The sequence below is a fragment of the Hippichthys cyanospilos genome, chromosome 3 (genome assembly GCF_059441005.1).
Source record: "Hippichthys cyanospilos isolate Australia breed blue-spotted pipefish chromosome 3, RoL_Hcya_1.0, whole genome shotgun sequence".
In the NCBI taxonomy this organism is placed as follows: Eukaryota; Metazoa; Chordata; class Actinopteri; order Syngnathiformes; family Syngnathidae; genus Hippichthys; species Hippichthys cyanospilos.
This window is the reverse complement of record NC_142371.1, coordinates 29,599,350-29,623,316: the sequence shown is the minus strand read 5'-3', so window position 1 is coordinate 29,623,316 and position 23,967 is coordinate 29,599,350. Positions and strand designations below refer to the sequence as shown.

General features: G+C 40.6%; 1 protein-coding gene across 5 annotated transcripts; it reads left to right on the top strand.

The window, feature by feature from the left end:
- Nucleotides 1–574: 574 nt before the first annotated feature.
- LOC148426768 (histone deacetylase 9-B-like) lies at nt 575–23,017 on the top strand. Of its 5 annotated transcripts, none has more exons than XM_088409715.1 (11): nt 575–1,054; nt 7,078–7,319; nt 7,906–8,115; nt 9,029–9,153; nt 9,232–9,353; nt 14,136–14,267; nt 14,718–14,833; nt 16,423–16,545; nt 17,433–17,610; nt 17,724–17,932; nt 21,135–23,017. In XM_088409715.1, exons 1-11 carry the CDS (start codon nt 946–948, stop codon nt 21,447–21,449), a joined length of 1,881 nt encoding a protein of 626 aa, XP_088265841.1. In that variant the 5' UTR covers nt 575–945; the 3' UTR covers nt 21,450–23,017. The 5 variants fall into 5 exon arrangements, with proteins under 5 accessions (XP_088265841.1, XP_088265843.1, XP_088265839.1 ...); XM_088409717.1 differs by having other exon boundaries at nt 576–1,054; nt 7,906–8,113; nt 9,036–9,153; XM_088409713.1 differs by having other exon boundaries at nt 576–1,054; nt 9,029–9,159.
- Nucleotides 23,018–23,967: the final 950 nt, after the last annotated feature.

Here is a 23,967-nt window from a genome sequence, read left to right as displayed (position 1 = left end):
AGTTTTAACATTGCTGCCAAACTGTCGGTGCCTCTTATACACAGCAAAATAGTAAATACCAAAATTTCACCCTAAATTTAAGGGTGATTCTTGTTTCGCAAAGAAGGAGAGCTTACATGTTTCGTTTTGGTTTTGCTCTGCTTGTGAGACGCTTACTTAACTGGATTGGTCCTCAGAAAGTGAAAGATGATGGGAAAGCACCATTTCTTTGTGGTGGATTGCAGTAGGAGATATTTAAAAATAGAGCCTGTGTTTTTGTGAATCACTTGAAAGAAGCACTTTTGTGAATCATTTGCCAAACACATCAATGTAAAAGGGATCCTATTGCTCGTACACCTCAGAGAACAAAATGAAGACGCAAATAGAGAGCGAGAGACTTGTTCCACTACTCCAAGAGGGAGGGGAGATCAAGACTCCATCTGCAGAGAGGGAGTCAGGAGACATGCCTTCTGGCAGGAGCTGCAGAAGACAGCTGTGTTTGGTGTGGTATTTTTAAACGCATCAATGCTGCTCCAATCCCCGTGCCTCGCCTGACCTATTTTTAGCCAGGGCTGGCTATTGTTCTATTTCTGTCACCTGTGGGCCACGCAGTTGTTGATTCACATGCAAATGAAGCTCGCTCCCGCCCCAGCTTGAGTGAGGTGCTCAGTGCACAGTACACACACCACTTTGCCAAGCAACTCTGCTTTACATTTGCAGGCTCCCCTCTGACACGTTGCTGAGAAGAGAAGGCAGGCACAGGCAGAGAGGCTGACACTGCGTTAGTGTTTGGGTGCCGGCTGAAGGCAAACAGCCCCGCAGAGAAAGTGCTCCTGCTTTCCAGCGAGAGTGCTGTCTCAGAGGAGGAGGCGGAGGAAAACCGTTGTGGCACTCGCTCCCCCGGGTGGCCGAAGGGGTGGCTCTCTTGGTGACGGCGTGCGATGAGACCCGAGCGCTAAGTGGAGTATGCTGCAGACGATTTACGAGGGCGAGTCAAGTTTCTCCACAACAGACGGCCGCGTTGGAGCCCAGCCGCTCCCCAACCAGAGCAGGATGCACAACGTGAACAGTTCAGGTGATCACAGCGCACAGCCTACAGCCATTCGAGATCCTCCAGCTCGGAATGTCAACTTTTTTTTATTTTTTCCTTCCTTTCCTGCTTGTGCATTCCGGCTCCACATCTCACACACACACACACGTCCATCCTCGGTGTACTTGCCTCTCTCCCACTCTCTCACTCGCTCTTACTCCCAACTCTGCGCTCAGATAGTCTCTTTCTCTGTGCAAAGAACTCTCAGCTGGGCTCTGTGGTAGGATCAGGCACTTCTTCCTGAATCGAGGTATTTTCTCTCTTATGCGTTCTGTTGATTACATTGCTGTGCGTTCAAGCAACATTATGACCGTGTTGTATTTTCTAAAAGGAACACTGTTATTACGTTAAACTGTACGAATAGGAAGTGTGCTACCCCTATTCCCAAGCTCTTGCCGGTCAAAATGACTCACTGAGATCATGAAGGGGACATTGTTTTTGTGCACTTTTTAGGGAAGTGGAAAAAGTGTGATGGGAATGCTGAGGGGACAACGTAAAGGTTTCTCTCTGGACATTATTGACTGCTCTATTTTTGGCTTCACATAAAATGGAAATGTACAATCCGATGAGAATGACTATGCAACGAATGCGCTCAGGTTGAGTCAGGGCGCACTTTATCGTGCATTTCGTAATTGTTCAACATTTAAAGGACTGCATAGTTGTTAGGCTTCACAAATGATTGTCCTGGCTGTTTCATGACAAAGTGCAGATTCAATGAATTAAGGGTTTAATTTAGGGTACATCAGAACTTTGAATTGATTATGCACAATTAGGCGAGGCATAAATAAATGCAGGTTTACTGTAATTTCAATGTGAGTTCATTCAAATGTGAAATTTGGTCTTGAAAAACAAGCATGAGTCTGACTCCAAGCAAAATCCTGAGAGAGTCACACAAATTTAGAAAGAAGACGGGAGGATGACACATTCCATCTGTCAATAAATCATGTTGTCACACATCTTGTCCTCTGTGTGCGAGGCCTGTGTGGCAAACAACGGCTGCACAGAGCGCCTGAATTCAGCCTCCTTGCTTATTCTGTGGGTCAGCTATTCTTAGGTGAGTTATTTTCAGCTTATGGCATTAGCCTGCTAAGATTAGGCGTCTGTGCATTATCGTTCCATCTTGGCGTGCTTCTAATTTAACAGTGCCTTGGAACAAACATAAATAGTGAAACCCCTTTGCCTGTTGTATTTGTTCTTTATTTTATGGCAAACAAATGTGATCGTTCACATGTGATCGTTCACATGTTGCCCAACTAGAGACCTTATACTTGAGGGTCATGTGCTATGAAATGGGTTTAATGGAAATCTGTTCCACAAGTGAAATAACCTTTTTTTTTTTTTTTTTTTTTTTTTTTTTAAAGATAATGCTGTTTCATTTCAAGTAGTTCACGTAAATAAAAGCACATGTGTCAGTGGCATCAGACAAAAGCTTTCTGAAATTAATTCTCCAACCAGGAAACTAATTAGCTCAGTCTCCCAGTGCAAAACATCATGCAAAACCACTTCAATAGGAACCTTGCAGACAATAATAGTCTGTTGAATAAGTACCCTTGTGTGGCTCATCTACCTTCATGTCCCTTCAGAATGTGTTTGAAGTACTCACGATGCACATTCACAAAAATAATTACAGGACTCATGATAGATGAAAAATGATTCTATAATCCATCTGTTATGTTGGATTTTTGTTTATGTCCCTATGAGAAAGGAGGCTTGTGGAGCCTTCTTCTAGTTATTAGCTCAATGATCAGTGCAGTTAATCTCTGGTGATTGATATATCAGGGTACAGGTAATAGTTTCTGCTAATAAAATGACATAATCTTGACATGGGCCTTAACTATCAATTTTTCAGGGTGATATCATCTGAATTTGCCTCATTATTCTTGCTATTAATACCCAATGGACATGTTATTGTGTGTTGTTGTTCGTTGATGGCCAAACAGTAGACGGCAAGATTGCTGGCTCCAGCACGGTGGTTCGGGTCATTTCTCTTTGTTAAGAGATAGCCTGCAAGTCTGAAATCTGGCTCAACTGCAAGGACGAGCCAAAGTCTTAAAAATAAAGTGCCGTTTCCTGCTTTAGACTTGCCAGCTGCTCAAAATAACAAGGCACTTAATGAGAGATCCAGTGCCACATTGCAGTCCCAAAGATCAACTTATTTTCTCCCCCCCAAGAACTTCTGTGTCTGTTTCTATTTTAATTTTCAGACAGGGAATTTAGATCAGCAAACATCTATTTTAAATGCGGGCAACATGTAACACAAATGAAGCTATTAAGTGTAACTGATGAAGCCTGTTTGTCAGTTGTAAAAGATGATTAAAAATAGCCGATATCAGGCCTCCTCACAGCAGCACGACTGGTGTGAGAAGTTTCAAAGTTGAACTTGTCCAAAGTTTTAAAAGGCTTACATAAAAAAAGGAGCACTTGTCACTAATCGGTGCAACTTTTTGAAAATTAAATGTGGTTGCATAATTACCTACAAAATCTTTTTATGAACAATTTCCTGTCAAGGCTGAGCCTGCCTCACTACAAGATTTACCATGAGTATGATTTATGATTAAAGAGTATGTGATGGAGTGCTTGCAACACAAGCTTCATTATTCAGTCACAACGTTCTTAGCTTTATTTAGTGATGTGTTGGCAAACTGGGAGTGTTAGAACAGCGTTGCGCTTTCTTTTCAGTGAGTGATATTCATTTTATGAACGCTTGTATCTCATGTAAGCCATTTTATTCTGAACAGTCATCTCAAATTAAGGCTGTAATTGTCACTCTAACCAAGAGCGAGGCAAAGGCTCAAGAAGGTAAACACTTTTAGGAACACTGCCATTCCGACTTCAGCGGTCCCAGGGTGTGAGCCACCCAATCGCCACTCGGAGGGCCTCCTACAGGGAGAATTTGGGGTATGGGGCAACAGGGTACTTGTCTCGCTGGTGCTAAAAACAAACTTGGGAGCTGCCATTCATAAATATCTTGTTTACCAGGGCATGGAGCATTAGAGCTGCCATCCAAATGTGAAGTACCTTATTCTAATCCAGAAAAAGGTATTTCCATTAAGAATCATCACACCCAAAAGTGTCATCATCCCTATGACCTAAAGATAAAATGAATGGAGGCTACATTACAGTTTTATTTTTGCAAGTGTTAAATTATGCTGGCAGCTTCACAAGTGTGACAGTCTTTGGCACATTGTCTATATTAAGAGCCTTTATATTTGTCCCCAGTTACTGGTGGTTCAGTATTCTTGTCTGCTTACGAATTATTTTCGTTTGACAGAAACTAAAGATTTCTGTTTCAGGCAGTACTGCTGTACCGTTTGTGCTTTTAGTCCAAATACCATTTTGTTGTCTGGTGAAGCACGTTGTCTGCTGTTGTGATGGATGTACATTGTCAGTTCTCCATTTGGCGCGCTTGAATAATCACCATACCTTAAGGATCTCATTATTTTCCCTCAACTTTGCCGCTCCACTCTGCGCTATTCTTGTGGACTGTGGGTGGACAAGAATAGCATGGGCGCATGAGCCTGTTGTGGTTTCCTCAAGGGCCATTTCGTGCAGCCTCGGTTATCAAATGTGGCCTTAAGCCTTCACACTCCCGCCTACACCTTCTCCCCCCCCTCGTCTGAGAAATAGTGATAGGGACTCAGCTTGATGTGCCGATCAAAGTGGAGATCCATAATGTCATTCGCAGTCAGGGTAGGGAATGAAATATGAGATTAATTAAATATCACAGTGGCGTGTTCTCCCTGCCAGCAGGTGTTTTTGTAGCTATTTTTAGGTCCATTAGGCAGAAGTAGCACTGACGGTGTCTGACTCACAGAGTCCTTGAATGGTTCACAGGTTCACGGCTGTCCCTGGAACAGCGCCCATTACAGGAGAGTCCTTTGTCAAGTGCTTACATGCCAAGATGCATTTTTCTTGTCAACAAAGAGGAGTCTGATCCACAGGTCCCCATTCATGTGCCTGCCGAGCTAATACCCTCCTCTGTCATTTCACTGAAGCTGTTTTTAGAACACCAAAGCCCAGGACTTCCTGCTGGCTGTCTTCACTCTTTGAACCTCTTCTAAGACTAGTTTTCACTCACTATTCACTCTATGCGTAATTTGTTTTTGTTCTACCAGGTTCTCTCTGCTGGGGACTCCATCCTTATATAAGAGCTGATATAATAGTCCACATGTCACATTGCCACAGTAGGCAGGAGATGACATGCGGCGAGACTCCATATCTGGCGGATGGGGTGTGTGTTGGGTGGCATAATTACGTAGCCGGTGTTGCTATGACAGCAGCAAGTTAGGGTGGTGGATACTGGGGTGTGGGGGATGTCACAAAGCAGAATTGCACCACTTGCTTTTATGTTGCTATTTATAATCAGCACCACCACGTACAAATGGAACGACAGCAGTAATGTAGAAACAAAACACATTTTCGCCAATGTGCCTACCACAGGGAATGGCAACTACAGCGAAGGAGGTCTTTGATTGGTTTAAAATCTACTTGTGACAGCTCATTAAAAGAACTGATGGCAGATAAAAGTGTCACAGCACACTCAAAATTGTCAAATGTATCAGATTTCCCTTGTTTTTTTGGTGAACAGGTGATATACTGTGTGTGGGTGCGTGTGGGTCTGTGTGAGTGCAATGCAACTGTTTGTGTTTGCCACCTCCTGCCTGGAGAACATTAATGCCATGAATGTACTCAATAAATCACCTTGCAGCTACTGGAATTTTAAGTAGATTTGTATGTTGCTCTCATTTCAAATACACTTTGCAGCATGGTGGTTATTGTATGTAGCAGTATAATTCAGCTAACATGTTATCAGTTCTGTTGGACATTTTGGACAAAGTGGATCAATACCGTTACTATCCCAATAATGAAGTTACATCACCACTGGCAGTATAGCTTTAAATATATACCTTTTTATGAACATAACTTTGCAATTACAGGAGTCTACAAATTGGTTAGTTTTTTTTTTTTGCTTGAAGGAAATATTTGGTTTAAAATAAAATTAGTGGGAAGAGATGTACATTACTAGATTTAAATATATTTAATTGTGGGGTTCGCCAATAATTCAGTATCAGTTTATGATATATTTAGATTGTGATACACTTTTCAGCCATATCGTCCAGCCCAACTTCATGGACTTACACTGTGTATGTTATACAGTAGTAGCTTTATGTAAGTATGCATTCATTTATTTATTTATTTATTTATTTATTTTTTTACAGAAAGTCAAAGAGGCAAAAATGTTAAACAAAATATCAGTGGCGATCTTATGCCTAATATCTACGCATTTATGCAGATAAAAAAGAGTTTCATTGATAATTTGTGTACTGCCAGGAATATGAGATGAAATAGACTTGTTTTCTACATTTGTAACTGGATATTATTTTAACTACATACAGAGCTCAGCATGAAAGGAAACTGTGTGTCTTTGTATCTAGCAATTATACATAATGAGAAAAACACTTCCTATTAACGTCAGCACTATAAAAAAACTGCAAAGATTGCGAAATACACGATGCCCCCCATGAATGCCTGTTCTAGCCTTTAAAAATATTTTCCTTTAAGGATTTACATGATGCCTTGGGAGATATGAGAAGAACAGTGGTTGTTTATTAAACATGCGGAAAACAGGATTTAAATAAATACATGAAATGTCCACTGTGAGCTCCGTGCCAAATGTCCATTGGGTCCTTGGTACAGCTGCTCCCAGCAGACTTTGCCGGATGTGATCCAGTGTTTGTTTTTAGAAAGGATTATAATTACAGGTTTGCATGAGCGAAAGCTGTGCTTTCGTGATTCTCACTTTTTTCCTTCAACTCATCCTTCTGATTTATACTCGCTTATTCTTAATATAATGCTCTTGTTTTTTTCTCTTATGATTTTTTATTTTTTTATTTTACACAAGCACCGATTTACCTCCAACTGTTTTTCATGACCGGCATGTTTTCATTATTAGACATTTAATGTTTTTTTTTTTTTCTTTATTCTCATCCCCTTTTTGTGGTATCCAGTGGAGATTAAGTCAGACGTACCACTGGTCGTGGAACCCTTGTCTCCGTTAGACCTGCGCACAGACCTGAGGATGCTGGGGCCAGGCTCGGACCCGGGACTGTGGGAACGGCAGCTGCAGCAGGAGCTTCTTCTTATCCAAAAGCAGCAACAGATCCAAAAGCAGCTGCTCATCAGCGAGTTCCAGAAACAGCATGAGAAATTGACCCGTCAGCATCAGGCTCAGCTCCAGGAGCACCTCAAGGTGGGCGTCACTCATACAGTGGTTTTTAAATGGGCAGAAAAGTACCCCTGAGGGTAGGTGAAAACACTCCAGGGGTTACATGCGATTTTCACAGGGTTCTGCTGGTATCAGCAAATGTTTTATAAACATTCACATTGCAAAACAAAACAGATGATGTTATACAATCCATTTTCTCGAGTAGCTTAAAGTAATAGGCCGATAGCACTATAAACATAATTCCACATTTTAATAAATCAGACACGGATGGCCCAGCACGCTGCTTTGTCTTTTTTTTTTTTCATCCAAGAAAGGCTTTGTGGTGTTTTAAGATGTCCTTAGTTGAAAAATATTTCACGGAAGTATATGATTGAAAAAAGTTTGAGAACTAAAATTAAGCAACACACACAGCACAGCACAACAAGCGCAACATAGTGTGGTACAGTGCAGATATCATGAAAATACTCGAACCTTGAAAAGCATCAAATTGTCCATCTGTGGGAGAACGAAAGCAAAACAGTAAGCGCACAACAGTAGCTGGTAATTCCAAAAACATTCAGCATCATTCATTCGTGTTACTTTGCTCATGCTGGTTCTGCTGCTTTCTCAGCTTCAACAGGAGCTCCAAGCGATGAAACAACAGCAGGAACTCGCAGAGAAGGAGCGCCGTCTGGAGCAGCAACAGCAGTTTCAGCAGCAGAGCCAGCAGCACCAACAAAGCCAGCAGCAGAACCAGCAGGAGAAAGAACAGGAGAGGCATCGACGAGAGCTGCACATTTCCAGCTTGAGTCTTAGGGCCAAAGAGCGCTCCAGAGAGAGTAAGAGTTTGACACCGAGGGGGGAAAAAAAAATTGCGTTATTATTGTTATTAAGTCAATTATGAAGTCTGATTTTATAGATGGAAAGCTATATGCATATATATATATATATATATATATATATATATATATATATATATATATATATATATATATATATATATATATATATATATATATATATATATTTATAATTATTTTGTGGCACATCATATATAAATATGTATAAAATATATAAAACATAAGCAGAGAGGCTATTAAAAACTAAAAATAAAATCTTTTAACATTTTGAAAATATTCAAAGAGAGGTATATACACTGTATATATACTGTGTGTGTGTGTGTGTGTGTATATATATATATATATATATATATATATATATATATATATATATATATATATATATATATATATATATATATATATATATATATATACTTTTTTTAACTGATAATTAGGAGGCAAAGAAGATCCCTGTAATTTTAAAGCGATGATTATTATAATAAAGTGTATAATTAAAGCAACACAAATAGCCGAGGCTTCCTGGTGCCATTTATTCTTGGAATTTTGTTGAAAATGTCTTTTAATAGAACTATGAGAATAGCTTTGGATCTAAGGTTTCATTTCTGTTTTGACATTCTGTCTATTAATAGAGGAGATGACTTATGACTTTGTCAGGTTAGGTAATTTGAAACTACAGCCTGGAACCGCATGCCTCCAACAGGAGTGTTCTCTTTTTTTTTTTTTTTTTTTGAAACACAAAGCTTGTTGGCCACTAGGGGGGGATCTTTCTACATTACTTGGGACAGTCAGAGAATGGAAAACGAATATGTTTGAAAATTTGTGCTTTTGTCAATATTTCACAAGTCATGTATACTTAGGGTAACCCCAATTCTTGTTATTGTACCTTTTGGTCTCACAGGTGCAGTGGCAAGTACAGAAGTGAAGCAGAAACTCCAAGAGTTTCTGTTGAGCAAATCAGCAAAGGACCCTGGCAGCAATGGTGTCAATCATTCATTCATCCACCACCCCAAGCTCTGGTACAGGTGACTATTTGTAGTCCTGACAGTGTTGAATTAATGTGAAGCACTTTTAGACTTTTTATCTTTTATGGTCAGGTCCTCCCATCATACCTCTCTGGACCAAAGCTCTCCTCCTCTTGGAGGCCTGTCCCCTACCTGCCATTACACGCTGCCATCTCCCATTGACGGCAAGGATGACTTCCCCTTGAGGAAGACAGGTATGCTTATTTCCATTTGTGTGACACACAATAACAACATGTTCATGTAAACTCATTTACAGTCAATCTAAATCTACATGTTGGCTCGCGCATACTTCATTGCAACTATAAAAAAACACTGCAGTTAGGCCGCAGGCTTCAATACATGAGCAAAATGTTTTGGCTTACTGTCTGAAATTTACAGTACATTCATTAATATAATGTCGGGCTGAAACCTTGAAAGTCACATTACACATAAAAAAAAAAAAAAAAAAACCCCACAAAACTATTCAATTGTTTAGTCCACACATGTGGATGTTATTTATTTATTAACGACAAATTACTGACCAAAGTGTGGAGTGGCTCGGTGGCGCAGTGAATAACACGTCCGCCTTATCGTGTAAGGGACCTGAGTTCAAATCCACCTCGCTCCAGCCATCCTGTGTGGAGTTTGCAGGTTCTCCCCGAGGAAGAGGTTGCATGGGTTCTCTCCGGGCACTCCGGACATGGCAGGTGTATTGGACATACTAAATTGTTCTTAGGTGTGATTGGGTGTGTGAATGGTTGTTCGTCTTTGTGTGCCCTGTGATTGGCTGGCAAGCAGTTCAGGGTGTCCCCTGCCTATTGCCCGAAGCCAACCTGGATAGGCACCAGCAAGCTCTGAGAGCATAAGCGGCTCGGGAAAATGGATGGAGGCCTGAGGGACGACTAAAGTTTTGAAAACGGCTTGCTCTTTTTGAACATGTAATACTAATGGTTGAACAAACCGTGAAATGTACCCATTTTGGAGATATGATGATTTTGCCTGACCAGCGGTAAGTTGTACCTTGAGGAACACAAAGCACCATGCGGCTATTTGGGACACTGTGGGTTGCAATTAAGATCCTTTTTGGCCTCTGTCAATCAAGACTTCTTAAGAGCCATTGAGTTTCCGGGGGTTGCTGATGACCTGCCAATCGCATCAGTTCGGCTCATTATGACCCCTGCCTCTCTTATCCTTCCAGTGTTTGTCACAAAACGTTCATGAGGACACTTCATGAGTTCCTTCTTTCATTGCTCACTTGAAATAATTTTAAAGAAATGTTGTTCACTAAAAGTAGAAGCATGTCTTAAAATATACTGTATGATTAACTTTAGAACTAGTAATGCATGTGGAAATAGTTGCAGTTGAATCTCTCCCAAGTTCTGGGCTTTAGAATCAATTTTGAATACACACAGGTTGCCCCCACCAAAAAGGTGAAGAAAAAAAACCAGTCTTATTGTTTTAAAGCTTGAGGAAAGCTGTATAAATAACAATAATTCCTATTTCTTAGTTTTACAAGCACAAGAACTGGCAAGCCCTCCCTCCCAAAGAAACCTCCAGTATGTGCTCACCAAATTACACCTATGTTCTTTCTCTCTCATGTCACTTCAATCAAACCCTAAAACAATCTTACTTTTTGAGTTAGTTAGCTCCCAGCCTGTCAATATCCCCATTATGAAGAATAAAGAGTGACATTTTGTAACCTCTATTTAGAACAATAGGATGTGTTTGAAAATCATTTGTTTATAAATAGCAAAAACCTAATAGATTCTCGAGTATAAAAAACATTCTGCACAAAAATGACCATTGTGCGCCCTTCTCACTGATAAAACTACATGTTGCTTGATGGATTCCTGAATCTATATGCGGTCATTTCCTGCTCAGTCTTTTCCCCCCCACTTCCTGTCTGTCTTCATTAAAGCCCTTTAAAGGCGCGGCACACGAGGTTGACACACAAAGGTGGTGTTGTTCCCTGCCAGCAACTGCCACTGATGGTTGATCGTCAAGTGTTGTCGCGTTCCGCCTGGCAAAGGCAGAATTGTCCTTGACATGATTGTTTGTTTAAGAAAAGATAGCTCTCTCAAAACAAGATGGGGGTGACTCAAGTACTCTGTGCGAGACACCCAACTGCTTCGGTCGGCCAAAGGGCGAAGTTCATTGTTTATTCTGGTTGAGCTCCATAATCACATTTGTTCGTCATATATATTTTGTCACACAAACTTCTATTTATGAGTCTTGGTTCTTTTACAAACTCAGTAAATGTCAACCATTCCAAGTTCAACAAGAAATATTGTAGTGGGTTGCCAAATTGTAGCATGTGACCTGCATTTTGAATGGTCACGATGGAATTCTATGGCTAGGTCATAAAAAATACAGTTGAGCGTGACATAGTATTCATGTATTATTCACTGAACAGTTAAGATCAATTTCTCTCTGTTGCAACATCACATATTTCATAAAACAGGATTGTACGGTTTCATCCTTGGGCTTTGGCCTATGTTTATTCCTTACACAAGGTCTCTTCTCTGTCGTTGTGTTGGTCCACATATTATCAACTTCCCTAACCATCCACCTTATGTCTATTTGTTAAGATGGCAATTGTGCTGTGTCTTATTTTACCTGAAGACTAATGCACACACTTGATGAACCCGTTATCTGTCTAAATTTACTTCGCTGGTGAAGTCACGCAATAAGTCTACCGCAAGAATAATTGCAGCTTAGCTTTAAGAACTCTGCTCTTGACCCAGTTGCCTAGTATGTATACAGTACAAATGTACACTTCTCAGTTGAGCTAATGTGACACATCCTGTGTGATAGAAAAAGAAATTTGATACTGTATTTTTAAGTTGAACATGTTCTACGCCTGTATGATACTCAACTTAGTAACTCAAATGTTACTATCATACAGGAAATAGAAGCAAAATACTCCAAAGAAGGAATGGCCACCAACTTTAAAACTTGAAGAACTTTTATGATTAATTAACTCCTGCTAAAACAATCAATCTTACTCAACATTAACATTGAAGAGGGGAGACTTGCTTGGAAGCTGCATCTATAAATAGGACATGACTAAATATAGTTTCAGTTCCGGTGCACATACCGTACTTGTTCTTTTATGATTGATGACAGCTTATTATAGTTGTGGCCTTATTGCAGTGAGCACCCAGAGCAGATAAACAAGTACAAAACAACCTTTTTTTTGGCAAGCCATCGCTATTAACCTCTCAATATAGTTTCAAATAAAAATTTATAAATAAATATGAATCACAAACAAGCTTAAAGAAAAGCCAGTGGAGTTAATCGTCTCGGTACTCACTGAACTGAATGCTTGTGTCTTTCTCAGTATTGTTGATGACGTTGTTTTGGTCATTTAACCATTCAATCTTAGATACTGCACTTTAAAGCTGCCTTAATTACCGTACCTTCTATATCTGAAAATATCAGGATGTTTGTGTCTTTTTCCATGGAGACCAGTGAGAAAGTGTCCCTTCCCATGCCGCTGTCTGACGTTCCCGTGGCGACCAATTGGCAAATGTTGCTTGGTGGCAGCAGTGTGTAAAAATAGAAAGCAATCAAGGCAGTGGGGCGTGAAGCAGATTTACAGGACTTCGAGCAGCCTTTTCTCCCTCTCATTCCTCTCTCCTGCCTCCTTTCTTCCTTCTTTGCACGCTTTCATTCATCCTCACACCCACAGGATTAGAGGTCCTCACGACGTATTACGGATGAGGCTTTGGTTGCTTTGACAAATGCCAGAAATAGCAGCATCTGGCCCACTGTGCCCCTATGTACCCTCTAGCACCACCCCCATATCCATCCTGCCCTGCGGCACTCTTATGTCATGGCCACACTTTCCCAAAGCACAATGCACATTGTACACAATAAAAATATCTCTTAAAATATTAAGATATTGCTTTAGAAACTGATTACGGTCATTAAAAAAAGTTGTTTGATGTGCTACATTTTTATCCCTTTTTTTAATTGAGAGTTTTATTTCTCCCTTTGGCTGTGTGGCTTGGGGTGACACGTCCAAAAGAATGTTATTGAAAGTCCAATTCTGTGTTTTGGTGTGTTGGCCGATTGAATGGTTGAATTTGTAAAATATAAAGTATATAAAGAATGGGCATCTTTGGCTATCTCGCAATTCTGTCCAATTCCGATTTTGGGGTCTTCAATGTTGATTAAGATCGATTATTTTAGATTTCATTTAAAATAATTTCTGCTTCAGTCTACAGATGTGGTACAGGCCGGTTGGTTAGTTGTTGAGGAAGCAATCAGTAGCATATTTCGACACAGGCGTGTGGGCGGCCAGGTGAATGGGGGACATGGAGATGGCATGCTTAAAAACAAGTCCCAGAGAGAGAGAGAGAGAGAGAGAGATGTGTATATACGTACATGCTACATACAGCATATATGTACATAAATGTATGAAAGTATATGTAACAACCGCAGTCAAATTCCAATTCAAACCTAAACTCTAAAACCAAGTCTTGACCCTCAAAAATGTTTCTGAACTAATGAGGGCCTCTAAAATGACCTTGTTTTGTATTAGCAGATGGGGGGTATTGGGAATAGCTTTAAACATCTGCTATGTTTTTGTGTTAGTTTAACTGCTGCTACTGTATCAGAAATGTGGCCACCAGGGCGGCAGGTAGCGGCAGAATTTCACTTGGAGCTCAGTGTTGCGAACTAATTTAGTCCAGATGAGTTGGAAATAAGCCCGATCCTGAGTCATTTAATTAATAAAAAAAAAAAGTTTGTTTCTTTTTCTGGAAATCCCAAATTGTTGAAGTGTGATAAAATAATAAGTTGATTGATAGTCTGTGATTTTATGATACTCCTGTTTGCATTCACAAGTTCCATTACATTGGCTGGATATAAAACAATGCTTGGCTTTCTCGTGCCATTGGCTCGTTTTTCACCCTGAAAAAAGGAACTGAGACTAAGATAAAGGTCTGCTCACTATTTTTTTCATCCTTTTTTTTTGTTTTGTTTTGTTTTAGCCTCTGAGCCCAACCTGAAGGTGCGTTCTCGACTCAAACAGAAAGTTGCTGAGAGGCGAAGCAGCCCCATGCTCAAGAGAAAAGATGGCAACCTCATGACACCTTACAAGAAGAGGGCACTGGAGCTGATGGGTATGATCCAGCTAATAATGGTTTATTATTTTCTTTTGCGACGTAGACAAACGGGCCACAAATTCAGGCAGAACCAACCAGTCATAGAATGTGTAACAGGCAGTAAAGTAAACAGATTTGAGAGGTATTTCTTCACCTGTTTTTATGCATATAGTCAAGAGATTTGAGAGGTATTTCTTCACCTGTTTTTCTGCATAATACATCAGGCTGAAAAGTATTTTGTGTGCCTCTTTTTGCTGTTTGTACATATATAACGTGTTTGGTCTCATTAGGACAGGCTAGTAGTTCTGATGTTTAGACAGCTTCCTTTTCTTTTTGATGACTACTAAACCATAAGCGTTGCTTCTTTTTTGTAACAAAATAAGTAAGGCCATTAATTGGACATATTCCAAGATTTTGTGTTTTGTGTTCGTGTGCATGAATACGCTCTAACTCTTATATGTTCTGTAGACTCTACGCCAACAAAAAGTGCCCCTGGCTCGGGCCCCAGCTCCCCTATTGGGGCCTCCAGTGCCTTGGGGGCTGAAAATGGACCCTCCTCTTTGCCTACTACCACAAAAACTGAGGTACATTGGCCATTCATTTACCAAATCAAGGAAACTGTGGCATATGCATGTTAAACAGGAAAAAAAAAGGGGGGGGGGGTTAAAGTACAAAATGCTTGGCTGCCCTTCTGCTCGCAGCTATAAAAACAACCATTTGCCCTCTGTCTGTTCCCCTCCAGTGAAAATGACTACCCGCACTGACATTAAAGAGGCACAGCGTGACCCATGTGTCCGACTGTGCCAGGTTTACTTGTGTTAAAACAACACGTTTTGCAGAGAATGTGAATGTTTAAGTGCAAACAACAGCAACCGTTAGAATCCTGCTTATTTTTTTATCGCTCATATTATTCCTCCAGATGTTCTGCACAATTATGCTTTTTAAAAAACAGTCTGAAGTTTGGCGGCAGGTTTTGCTGTTGGCTTGTCATTGTATTTTTGTCATTGGCTTGGCTTGGTGCCTCCTCAGACGCATTTCCCAATAGATTCAAGGCTGAGTTCTGGCCCACGTATCCCCTTGGACCACGCTTACAAAGAAGACCATTATAGCGGGTGGCAGATATGACACATCGACTTGCAATCTCATCAGAGCAGCTGTGTTTTCCTGAACTATAGCTGTTTACTCTCACGAAGACCTGCAGTGACAGAAAATGCAGGAACGCTTTGACATCAGGCATCAGGGAGACAAACGGACTGTGGCGTTTAATTGATATCCCAGGCACTGGTAGCCAAAAAGACACCCACATGCGAGCAACATAAACATACAGGCTTGCTATTGTTTCAATGCATGCTGAAGCTCTCGTGAAAGTCGGCGGTGGAGTGCATGCCTGTAGACCTCATGCCTGTTGCAAAAGCAATGCATGTTGATACACCGTTACATTAGGTATCCTTTTTCAGACGGAACGGGTCCCTGGGGTGGAATATTGGCCGGATATCCACGTACAGGTCACTGAGTACTGGTAGGGGTCGCAAGGATAAACATGGCTGTTCCAAAACCACATGCTGGTCCCCTTCTCTGCTGGGTGCAGGAAGTGTGCCCCAGTGGTGGTGTCCTCCTAGAGAGTAGAGCCCAAGGGCGGGGAGCAACTAGAATATGATCCACTGGAGATGAAGGAACTGGGGCTGGAACATTACTTTTACAACTTTTAGTGAACTACCGAGCACAGCGGTTCTTAAATGGGGGTACGAGTACACCTTGGGTTATGTGAAGGCACTTCAAGGGGTATGTGAGATTTTAACAAGGTTTCTGCAGGTATCAGCAGTCTAATTGAATGCTTTTCAATACTGTGGCAGAAACAGTACGTTTTTCTTTTCCAATTAAAAACAAGTTAATTAGAGCATGAAGCAATTCATTGCTAAATTGATATAGTGACTCCTTCGCAAAACATAATATGTCTTTATTTGTTTATGTTTTAGTTACGCTTTATTCATATTGTATTGTAGAGAATTATTGTCACATGCATAGCACGATGCACAGTTCTTTTAAATGCTTTTAACTGGTTAGGGTGTACATCATTTAAAAAAAGGTTGAGAACCACTGACGTAGCACATGCTACCATCTTTGTGTGTCTTACAAGTAATATCTCTCTTTATTTATGTTCTTTGTCATCTAGCGATGGCCTTCACAGCCGAGGTTATTCCGACCAGAGAACTCCATGTCCGTGTTGAGTTTGTACACATCTCCATCCCTACCCAACATCTCTTTTGGGCTCCCGACTGCGTCGTCACCTATTTGCGTAAGTATTATTTTGAAGTTATATTGAATAGTTTTGTTTCTTGATAATCTACCATCATGGCTGGGACAGCAGGCCATTGACCACTGTGGCCTCCAAAGAGTTTATCAACTATTAGATAAATACTGTGATGCAATGTCTGCTGTCAAGCATGCTCTTATCTTCAAACTCATTTATAATGCTTTTTTTAAAAGCTCAAGTCCACTCAACTGCAACACTTGTACAACACTTGATAACCAGTCAGGCATGGGACAATATCAGATTCTGACCATATACACGCAACGGTCGCCCGTCCTATTCTTCCCACACAACCGACAGCTTAGTTTGTTTGAAGGGGGTAAACGTTTGTTTAGTCGGGCATCCTCCAGCTTGCAAGTCCCCTCGTGTCCTACTTTAAGCGATATCACACAAAACACTCTGCAAAAGTAGCATATGATAGCAGGTTAGCCATGTTTCCCGCAGTAGTTAGCCAGCAAAGCAGAAACTGGAGAGCAGCAGCTGTAATGACATTGACTGCTGCAGTCGAAGAGCGCTCACGTGTGATACACAACGAGAGGAGGCCCCTGTTGCACAGTGCAGTTGCCCGTTAAGGTAGACACCGTGGGGGGGAAAGAACTTACCGGTTTTGACAGATTTGGACCGTTTTAATTGACCTTGAATTTTAATATCACGATATTTTGCCAATCCTATCGGCCCATGCCTACAACCAGCTATGTGATTTTTAATTTTCAAGGAGCCATGGTAATCAGCAGCAGTGACTTTTAACCTTGACGTTTTTAAAAATTTGAATAACTTACTTTTTTTTTTCAATTATTCAATACAATAAAACTGTTCTGAGGCCTAAATGTGGTGTATAAAATTGATTTATCATTTGTACGTTCTCTTTTCAGACGACCGCGAGCCTGAAGGAGAGATCGATAGAGAGCAAGCATGGACTGCCAGGGCACCTCTTGGGTCCTGTGCCCCTTCACAATGGTCTGGAGTCTAAAGTGAGCCCCAGTCACCAGGCTCTGCTACAACACCTTCTCCAGAAGGAGCAGATGAGGCAGCAGAAAATGCTTTCCACTGGTAAGAATATCTTACCTGATGATCTTGCATCACATTACGTTGTTGTATGAAATAAATTAATACACTTAAAACCTAATATTTTTGGGTTCGTTGTTTGCTTTGCCAATATCCAGGCTCTTTGCCATCGCACGTTCCTTCCCCTCTCGCCATGAAGGATCGGCCATCTAGCAGTCGCCCTAAACTGCCCAAACATCGGCCCTTGAACAGGACCCAATCAGCGCCCCTGCCCCAGAACACACTGGCACAACTTGTCATTCAGCAGCAACATCAGCACTTTTTGGAGAAACAGAAACAATATCAGCAGCAGGTCCACATAAATAAGGTTTGTCAATATATGCAACTTTACATATTACTATTTTAAGGACACAAATCCACAGCCCGTTTGTTCAAAAGCATTTGTGATTGCTGAAGTTAAAAGTCCTAACCTGTAGTTTGTTCTTTGCTCTCTTAAAGAACCTGAAAATGGGGAAGAAATGCTTCCCCTGCACTAATTCTGTTATCATAGCTCAAGGCAGCAGTGTTGTTCACATGCTAACACTGTGAAATTCAATTCAGCTAAGTTCAAACAGAGAAGGGGGGAAAAAAAGCCCAGAATACATTTTGTTCCTCTGTGGCAATATTTGTGTTTCTGAAAGCTGGCCGAGGTCACCTCGCCAAGACACAAGAGAGTAATTATTCTGGTGAGGGACGCGTGTGAGGTGACCGAGACTGTGAAAGGCGGCATTGTGTGAGCTGCACTGATGTGTCCTAGCACTGGGCCCTGAAGGAGGAATGGGAAACCACTGAGAAGGAAATAAAAAGAAAAAAAACGAACTCAAGTGGTAACTGATGTGTACAGCTGACACGTGCATCTTATCACCATCTTTATCTTCAACCTCCTGAGTAAGGCATAGAAAATTAGATTTCTAAATCTTTTTTTTTTCTTCAAACAGTGGCCTCCACTCAAGTAGACGCCGGTTCTCAATTATCAGATGTGTCAACCACTCTCCCCAAATAGACTCTTACTTTTCTCTCTTCACGATAAAGAGGCCATTTACCAAGATACTGGTACCGAGGCCCTTAGTAGTCTATTGGATGAGTGACGATTTGAAAGACGATTTTGTGGAGACAGCTTGCTTTCTGTTAAAGAGTGGTCCAACTTGCTCAACATTTGTTGCACGTGTCCATGTACAGTACACAGTCATTATCCCCAGGCTACCCTGTAGACTTTTTATTTATGGCTTAAAGGGACACCGTGTAAGATTTAGACTGTTTTTCATTTCGGACAGCAGGAGTTGCTGCAGGTGCTGCATTTACCGTTGTCTGTAGCTATAAGAAACATGGGAGCCTCCGGAAAAGTGCCACCCCCCCATGTAATATAATTTAATGATAACCAGACCAATGCTTATATTTAAAATGTTCTGTTGGTGGTTAAGAACACATTTATTTGCAAGTTTTCGAAATGTATAATCATTTAATGTATTTCTTTTTAATGAACATTTGTTGAAATCTTAACACAGTGTCCCTTAAACTGTTTTTCTAATTTGGTCACGTGACTTTTGCAAGTTGAGTCGGGATTAGTTGTTACCTGAGCCTTGAGCACCAGTGATGTCTTCTTCAGTCAAAAGCAGGTGGCTTAAAATCAGTGGATTTTCTGCTTTCCGGAAATGCAATGATAATGATTCCAATATTCAAATTTGGGTTTCTCAAACATTTGGAATATCTCTGTTTACATGCGTTAGCCAAGAGGGTTACGGCAATTAAATATCACATATTACCTGTATGTGTAGCAGCAGAAAGATTCTGAATTGCCAAAAAATAGACCCACAGATGACCATAGGCTGTGTCTGCAAGTCACACACTATTAAATAAAGACAAATAAAACTGTTGAAAATAAATGTATACAATAGTTTACAAATTTATACACGTTTTAAAAACAGGGAAATGTTTTTGAGGTTTAGGCCTTCCCACCACTGGTCGATATCCCAACTTTTATTGAGCTAACTCATCCATTTAAAAAAATAAATAAATAAAAATAAAAAAAACCTCATGGTTCACGACCAAACACAAATGTCACAAAAACTGGAAAACTTGATCTTGTGTCACTTTACTCCCATATTTAATTAGTGTGAAATCTATTTCTGTTTAAAAGAGCATAATAATGATATTCTCAGGTGGCCATGACTTATTTGTCAATATAAAGTAAGTAGATAGACAGTATTATTGCACCTTCTGGCATTTAATTGTTCTGCCTGTCACTGTATGTCACTGAACTAGATGAGCCATACCCAAATAATTTTGGACAGGTTAAGGTGAAATTGTGTCATTTCCCGCAGCACCTCGTTTGGCACCAATGGTGTACATGAAACTTTATGAAGGCGATTTTATCCGAAAAGGACTTCCCGTGAGCGAGCTGGGCTGTGATCATCCGGCCCAATGAGATCGCGGGTTAAAGCCACTTAAAGCGGAGGTTATAAATGGCCACTAATCAGGGATGAGCCTTGAGTGTTTACAGCGAGGGATCAGTGAAACATTGCCCTAATTAATTTCCCAGTAGAGGCTTGTCAGGGGGGGCTGTTTTTACATGTCCACCGGTGCCTGCCACAGTAGGGGGCAGCAATGGAAATTTACAAGAGATTAGGCATTCGGAAAAAGTCTGAACTGTGTTTACAAATCCTGAGCTAAAGAAGGTTAATTCCCCTAAATAGAGATATTTATAAAAGGCCTACTACCGTCTGTACATAATTTGCTTAGCAATCTTGTTGTTGGCTATAGAGCCCCCTTCTGGTGGAACTAATTCATTTCCTCCTCATATCAAAGGTACATCATAATGTAGAATGAACTCAGCATTCACCAGCATGAAACCTGTATTACCCCAAGTAACATTTGAACTCTTTCACTGTCATTGATGGCTATAGCCGCCAAAGATTCATTTTTACTAGTCATGTAGTGAATAGGTTAAACTTAGTAACTCATACAAGTTTAAAGAGAATGTAACTATTGTAAAACAGGACCAAAACTTGTATTTAATGAATTATATAGTACAAATTGTAATGCTTATATTGAACTGAGAATAGGCACACTCATGTTTCAGTAAGCTTGATTTTTGGTCATTGCCTCAATTTGCCTCTCGTAAAAAAGCAAAAAGCAGAATACACATGAGGTTTGAAGGAGCAGCTGAGCTTAATCTTGGACTTCAAAGCAAAGGCTGTGAATACTTATGTAAATAAGATTTATTCCTTTTATATTTTAAATCACTTCAAAAAATGTCCAAAAATCTGTATTCATAGTGTCATAAAAGGGGTATATTAAGAGTTTAATTGAATACAATTTGGCATGAGGCTCCAGGATGTCAAAATGTGGAAAAAGTGAAGCGCCGTGAACACTTTCCCGATTCATTGTCACTAAATCCCACAGACGCATGCTAGTGAATCAACATCCTGTAACATTACATTACTTGACATTCAGAATGATTCTACTTCCAATGCATAAAGTAAGTGCTTCATGTAGACTCAAGTTGTTCTCATTGTTAATGTGTTCTGCAGCTGCTGTCCAAGTCCATCGAGCAGTTACGTCAGCCCAGCGCACACCTGCAGGAGTCCGAGGAGGAACAGGAGGAGCCTCTGGAGCGAGAGCAGCCGGAGCGCATGCAGGAGGACAGGCTGCCCCCCGGAGGAGTCATTCGGAAGCACACGCTGAGCAGCGGCGGCGGCTCCAGCGTGGAGCTCCCCGACACGCACTACGAGGTCATCAAGGTGAAGGAAGAGCCCCTCGATAGCGATTACGAGGGCTTGGAGGCAGAGAGGAGTGCTTATCTTCACCAGGTCAAAGGGAGGCTGGTGATAAGAGCCATGATCTGAGGATTAAGGGGGGAACATCACACACTCCGACATTCGCAGAGAAACCAACAGCACATCCCCGTAGTGTACACACGCACGCACACACTGTAGGCCCTTTCTTGTCGCGGCAACCTACGATCCCTTTTCCACTCGGTTGCTGCCTTGTCCATCACTCCCTTGGAGACTCTATCCGCGATCCTCATGTAGTAGATATGTAGACTACAACGTTGTGTACATAATACAAAGACAAACGAGCTGCTTATGGTCGTTGGGAGTCTGCTCGGCTGACAGAGGATGATGTACATGTACTGTGGATATAGCATCGTAGTCTATCTCTTGGGGACAGGTTAAGCAGGTGCAAGCCAACACGTGCTCCCACCGTGCACATTCTCACCACTGAATGCTCCGCAGCACTGAATATGATCATGAATCTTTACAGTGTGCTTAAGGGATGGGGGGGGGCAAAAAAGAACCCTATACATATTCTTGTTATTCTGGAAAATCTACATTGATGTTCCGTGTTTAAGAGTTGAACATCTGTCTTAGCGAGAATGTACATTTTAAAAGCTGACACGAAACGCTCCCCTGTGTTAAGTGATGTCGGTCTACTGCTTGGATTGCAGTTTTAAGCATACCCCCCGCCCCCCAACTCACGGCCTCGGCTGCACATGCATCACACGACACCCTCTCTCCAGCATTCTGTCTGCTCCCAGTGTTAGCTGAGCTCTCCTCCCTGCGGGTCCAAATCAAAAAGCTTCTGCCCAGCTTTCAGGAGAGGACTAAGAGCGAGCGAGCCGGAGAGAGCAAGAGGGCCGGGCAGGAAATGCCTTCTAGGAGCCAGGAGTTGGAGTGATTCATGTGTGCAGGAATGTTTGCGAGAGAAGAGGGCCTTGGTTTGGACTAAGTAAGGAGTCCAAGGGGCCAGGCTTCACAATTGATTTACTGTCAAGGCGAATTACAAAGTGAGTGGGGATACAATCAAGGGAGTCCTATATATGGGAGATGGCTTCCTCTCGTTTCCCCAGTGGCATGCTTACCTCAACATGGAGGTTTGATGTAACACATCAAGAAAACAAAACAAAAAAACAAGATTCTTTTTTTTTTTTTTTTTTTTATTTATTTGTATTACCCATTTGATCGAATTTCCCTCAAAAGTGCCCATTATGACATGTATAGTCTGTCTTAAAAGTGATCAGTCCAATGTATTGGATAGCTGTAAACCGTCCCGTTCCATTTGTACCGTCGATGACATGTAAAACTGCTTGTGAGAGTCAGTGTTTGGATCCACGTGAGCTGTCTTGTCTTATGAACTGTACTAGTCACTTTGTCCAGGTGTTATCGTGCTAAGATAAGTAAACGCCATCCAGAGCAATGTGAGTTCTGTTCTCTTGCCTCTTTGATTTCATTGTGATGAGGAAAGAAGAACCCCTTGGACGTACGATGTGAAAACAGGGAGGGGTATGCTCATTATTATTATTTTGCATTTGGTCTTTTTTTTTCTTTTGGCCTTGTGTGACACTTTTTTGTAAAAAAAAAAAAACAACAACAACAAAAAAAACCAATCTAAATAAATATGACTTTACCTTAAATGTTCTTGTAACTTTGTCGACTACTTTGAGAACTTAGTACGGGAAAGACATGAAGAATTACATTTCATTGAAAAAAGGAAGGCCCAAGTGACTTTAGAAGAATAAAACACAACCCATTTTCAGTCAACAACAACCCTTTCAGTCTGACATCTGATTACAAATTGGAAGTCTGCCCTATGATGCATTTTCAGAAGTGGTTCTTCACACATCATTTAAATTCATTTTATTCCAGGTGCAAACCATTATAAATTCATTATTAAGGATACACATTACATTTCTAGAGTAAACCTTACCCTATCTATCTATCTATCTATCTATCTATCTATCTATCTATCTATCTATCTATCTATCTATCTATCTATCTATCTATCTATCTATCTATCTATCTATCTATCTATCTATCTATCTATCTATCTATCTCTATCGAGAGTAAAATGTACTCTACTGTGTAAAAAAAACAAAGTTTCACATAGTGTTTACATACCTTATAAGTAAACATAAATAAAGTTAATTTACTCACACTTTCACACACACACAAACACACGCTCTCACACACACAGGCCACAAAAGAGGTTTGCACAGCAACACTTTCACCCATTCCCATTATACTGTAGATGCTGCTATTACTGTAATTGTATGGCTTCAGCAAGTAGTAAGTAACATTTGATGTACTGTAGTATCCTTTCTATTCAACCACTCATGAATGTCATTACTTAGGTTGAGTGTTTTCAAAGAAATTTCATGCCATTTATTGGTGCACATGATATATATATATATATATATATATATATATATATATATATATATATATATATATATATATATATATATATATATATATATATATATATATATATATATATATATATATATATATATATATTTTTTTTTTTAATAAAAATAATATTTCATTATTAGGTATGCATATTATGAGGGGTTCCTTCACTTCT

What these genes read in the sequence shown, in the direction of transcription:
- LOC148426768 (XM_088409713.1), top strand. Translation starts at nt 946, where the DNA reads ATGCTGCAGACGATTTACGAGGGCGAGTCAAGTTTCTCCACAACAGAC. An exon ending in GAGGGCACTGGAGCTGATGG is followed by an intron (nt 14,268 to 14,717) that starts GTATGATCCAGC and finishes TATGTTCTGTAG; the next exon opens with ACTCTACGCCAACAAAAAGT. An exon ending in CTGCGTCGTCACCTATTTGC is followed by an intron (nt 16,546 to 17,432) that starts GTAAGTATTATT and finishes TTCTCTTTTCAG; the next exon opens with ACGACCGCGAGCCTGAAGGA.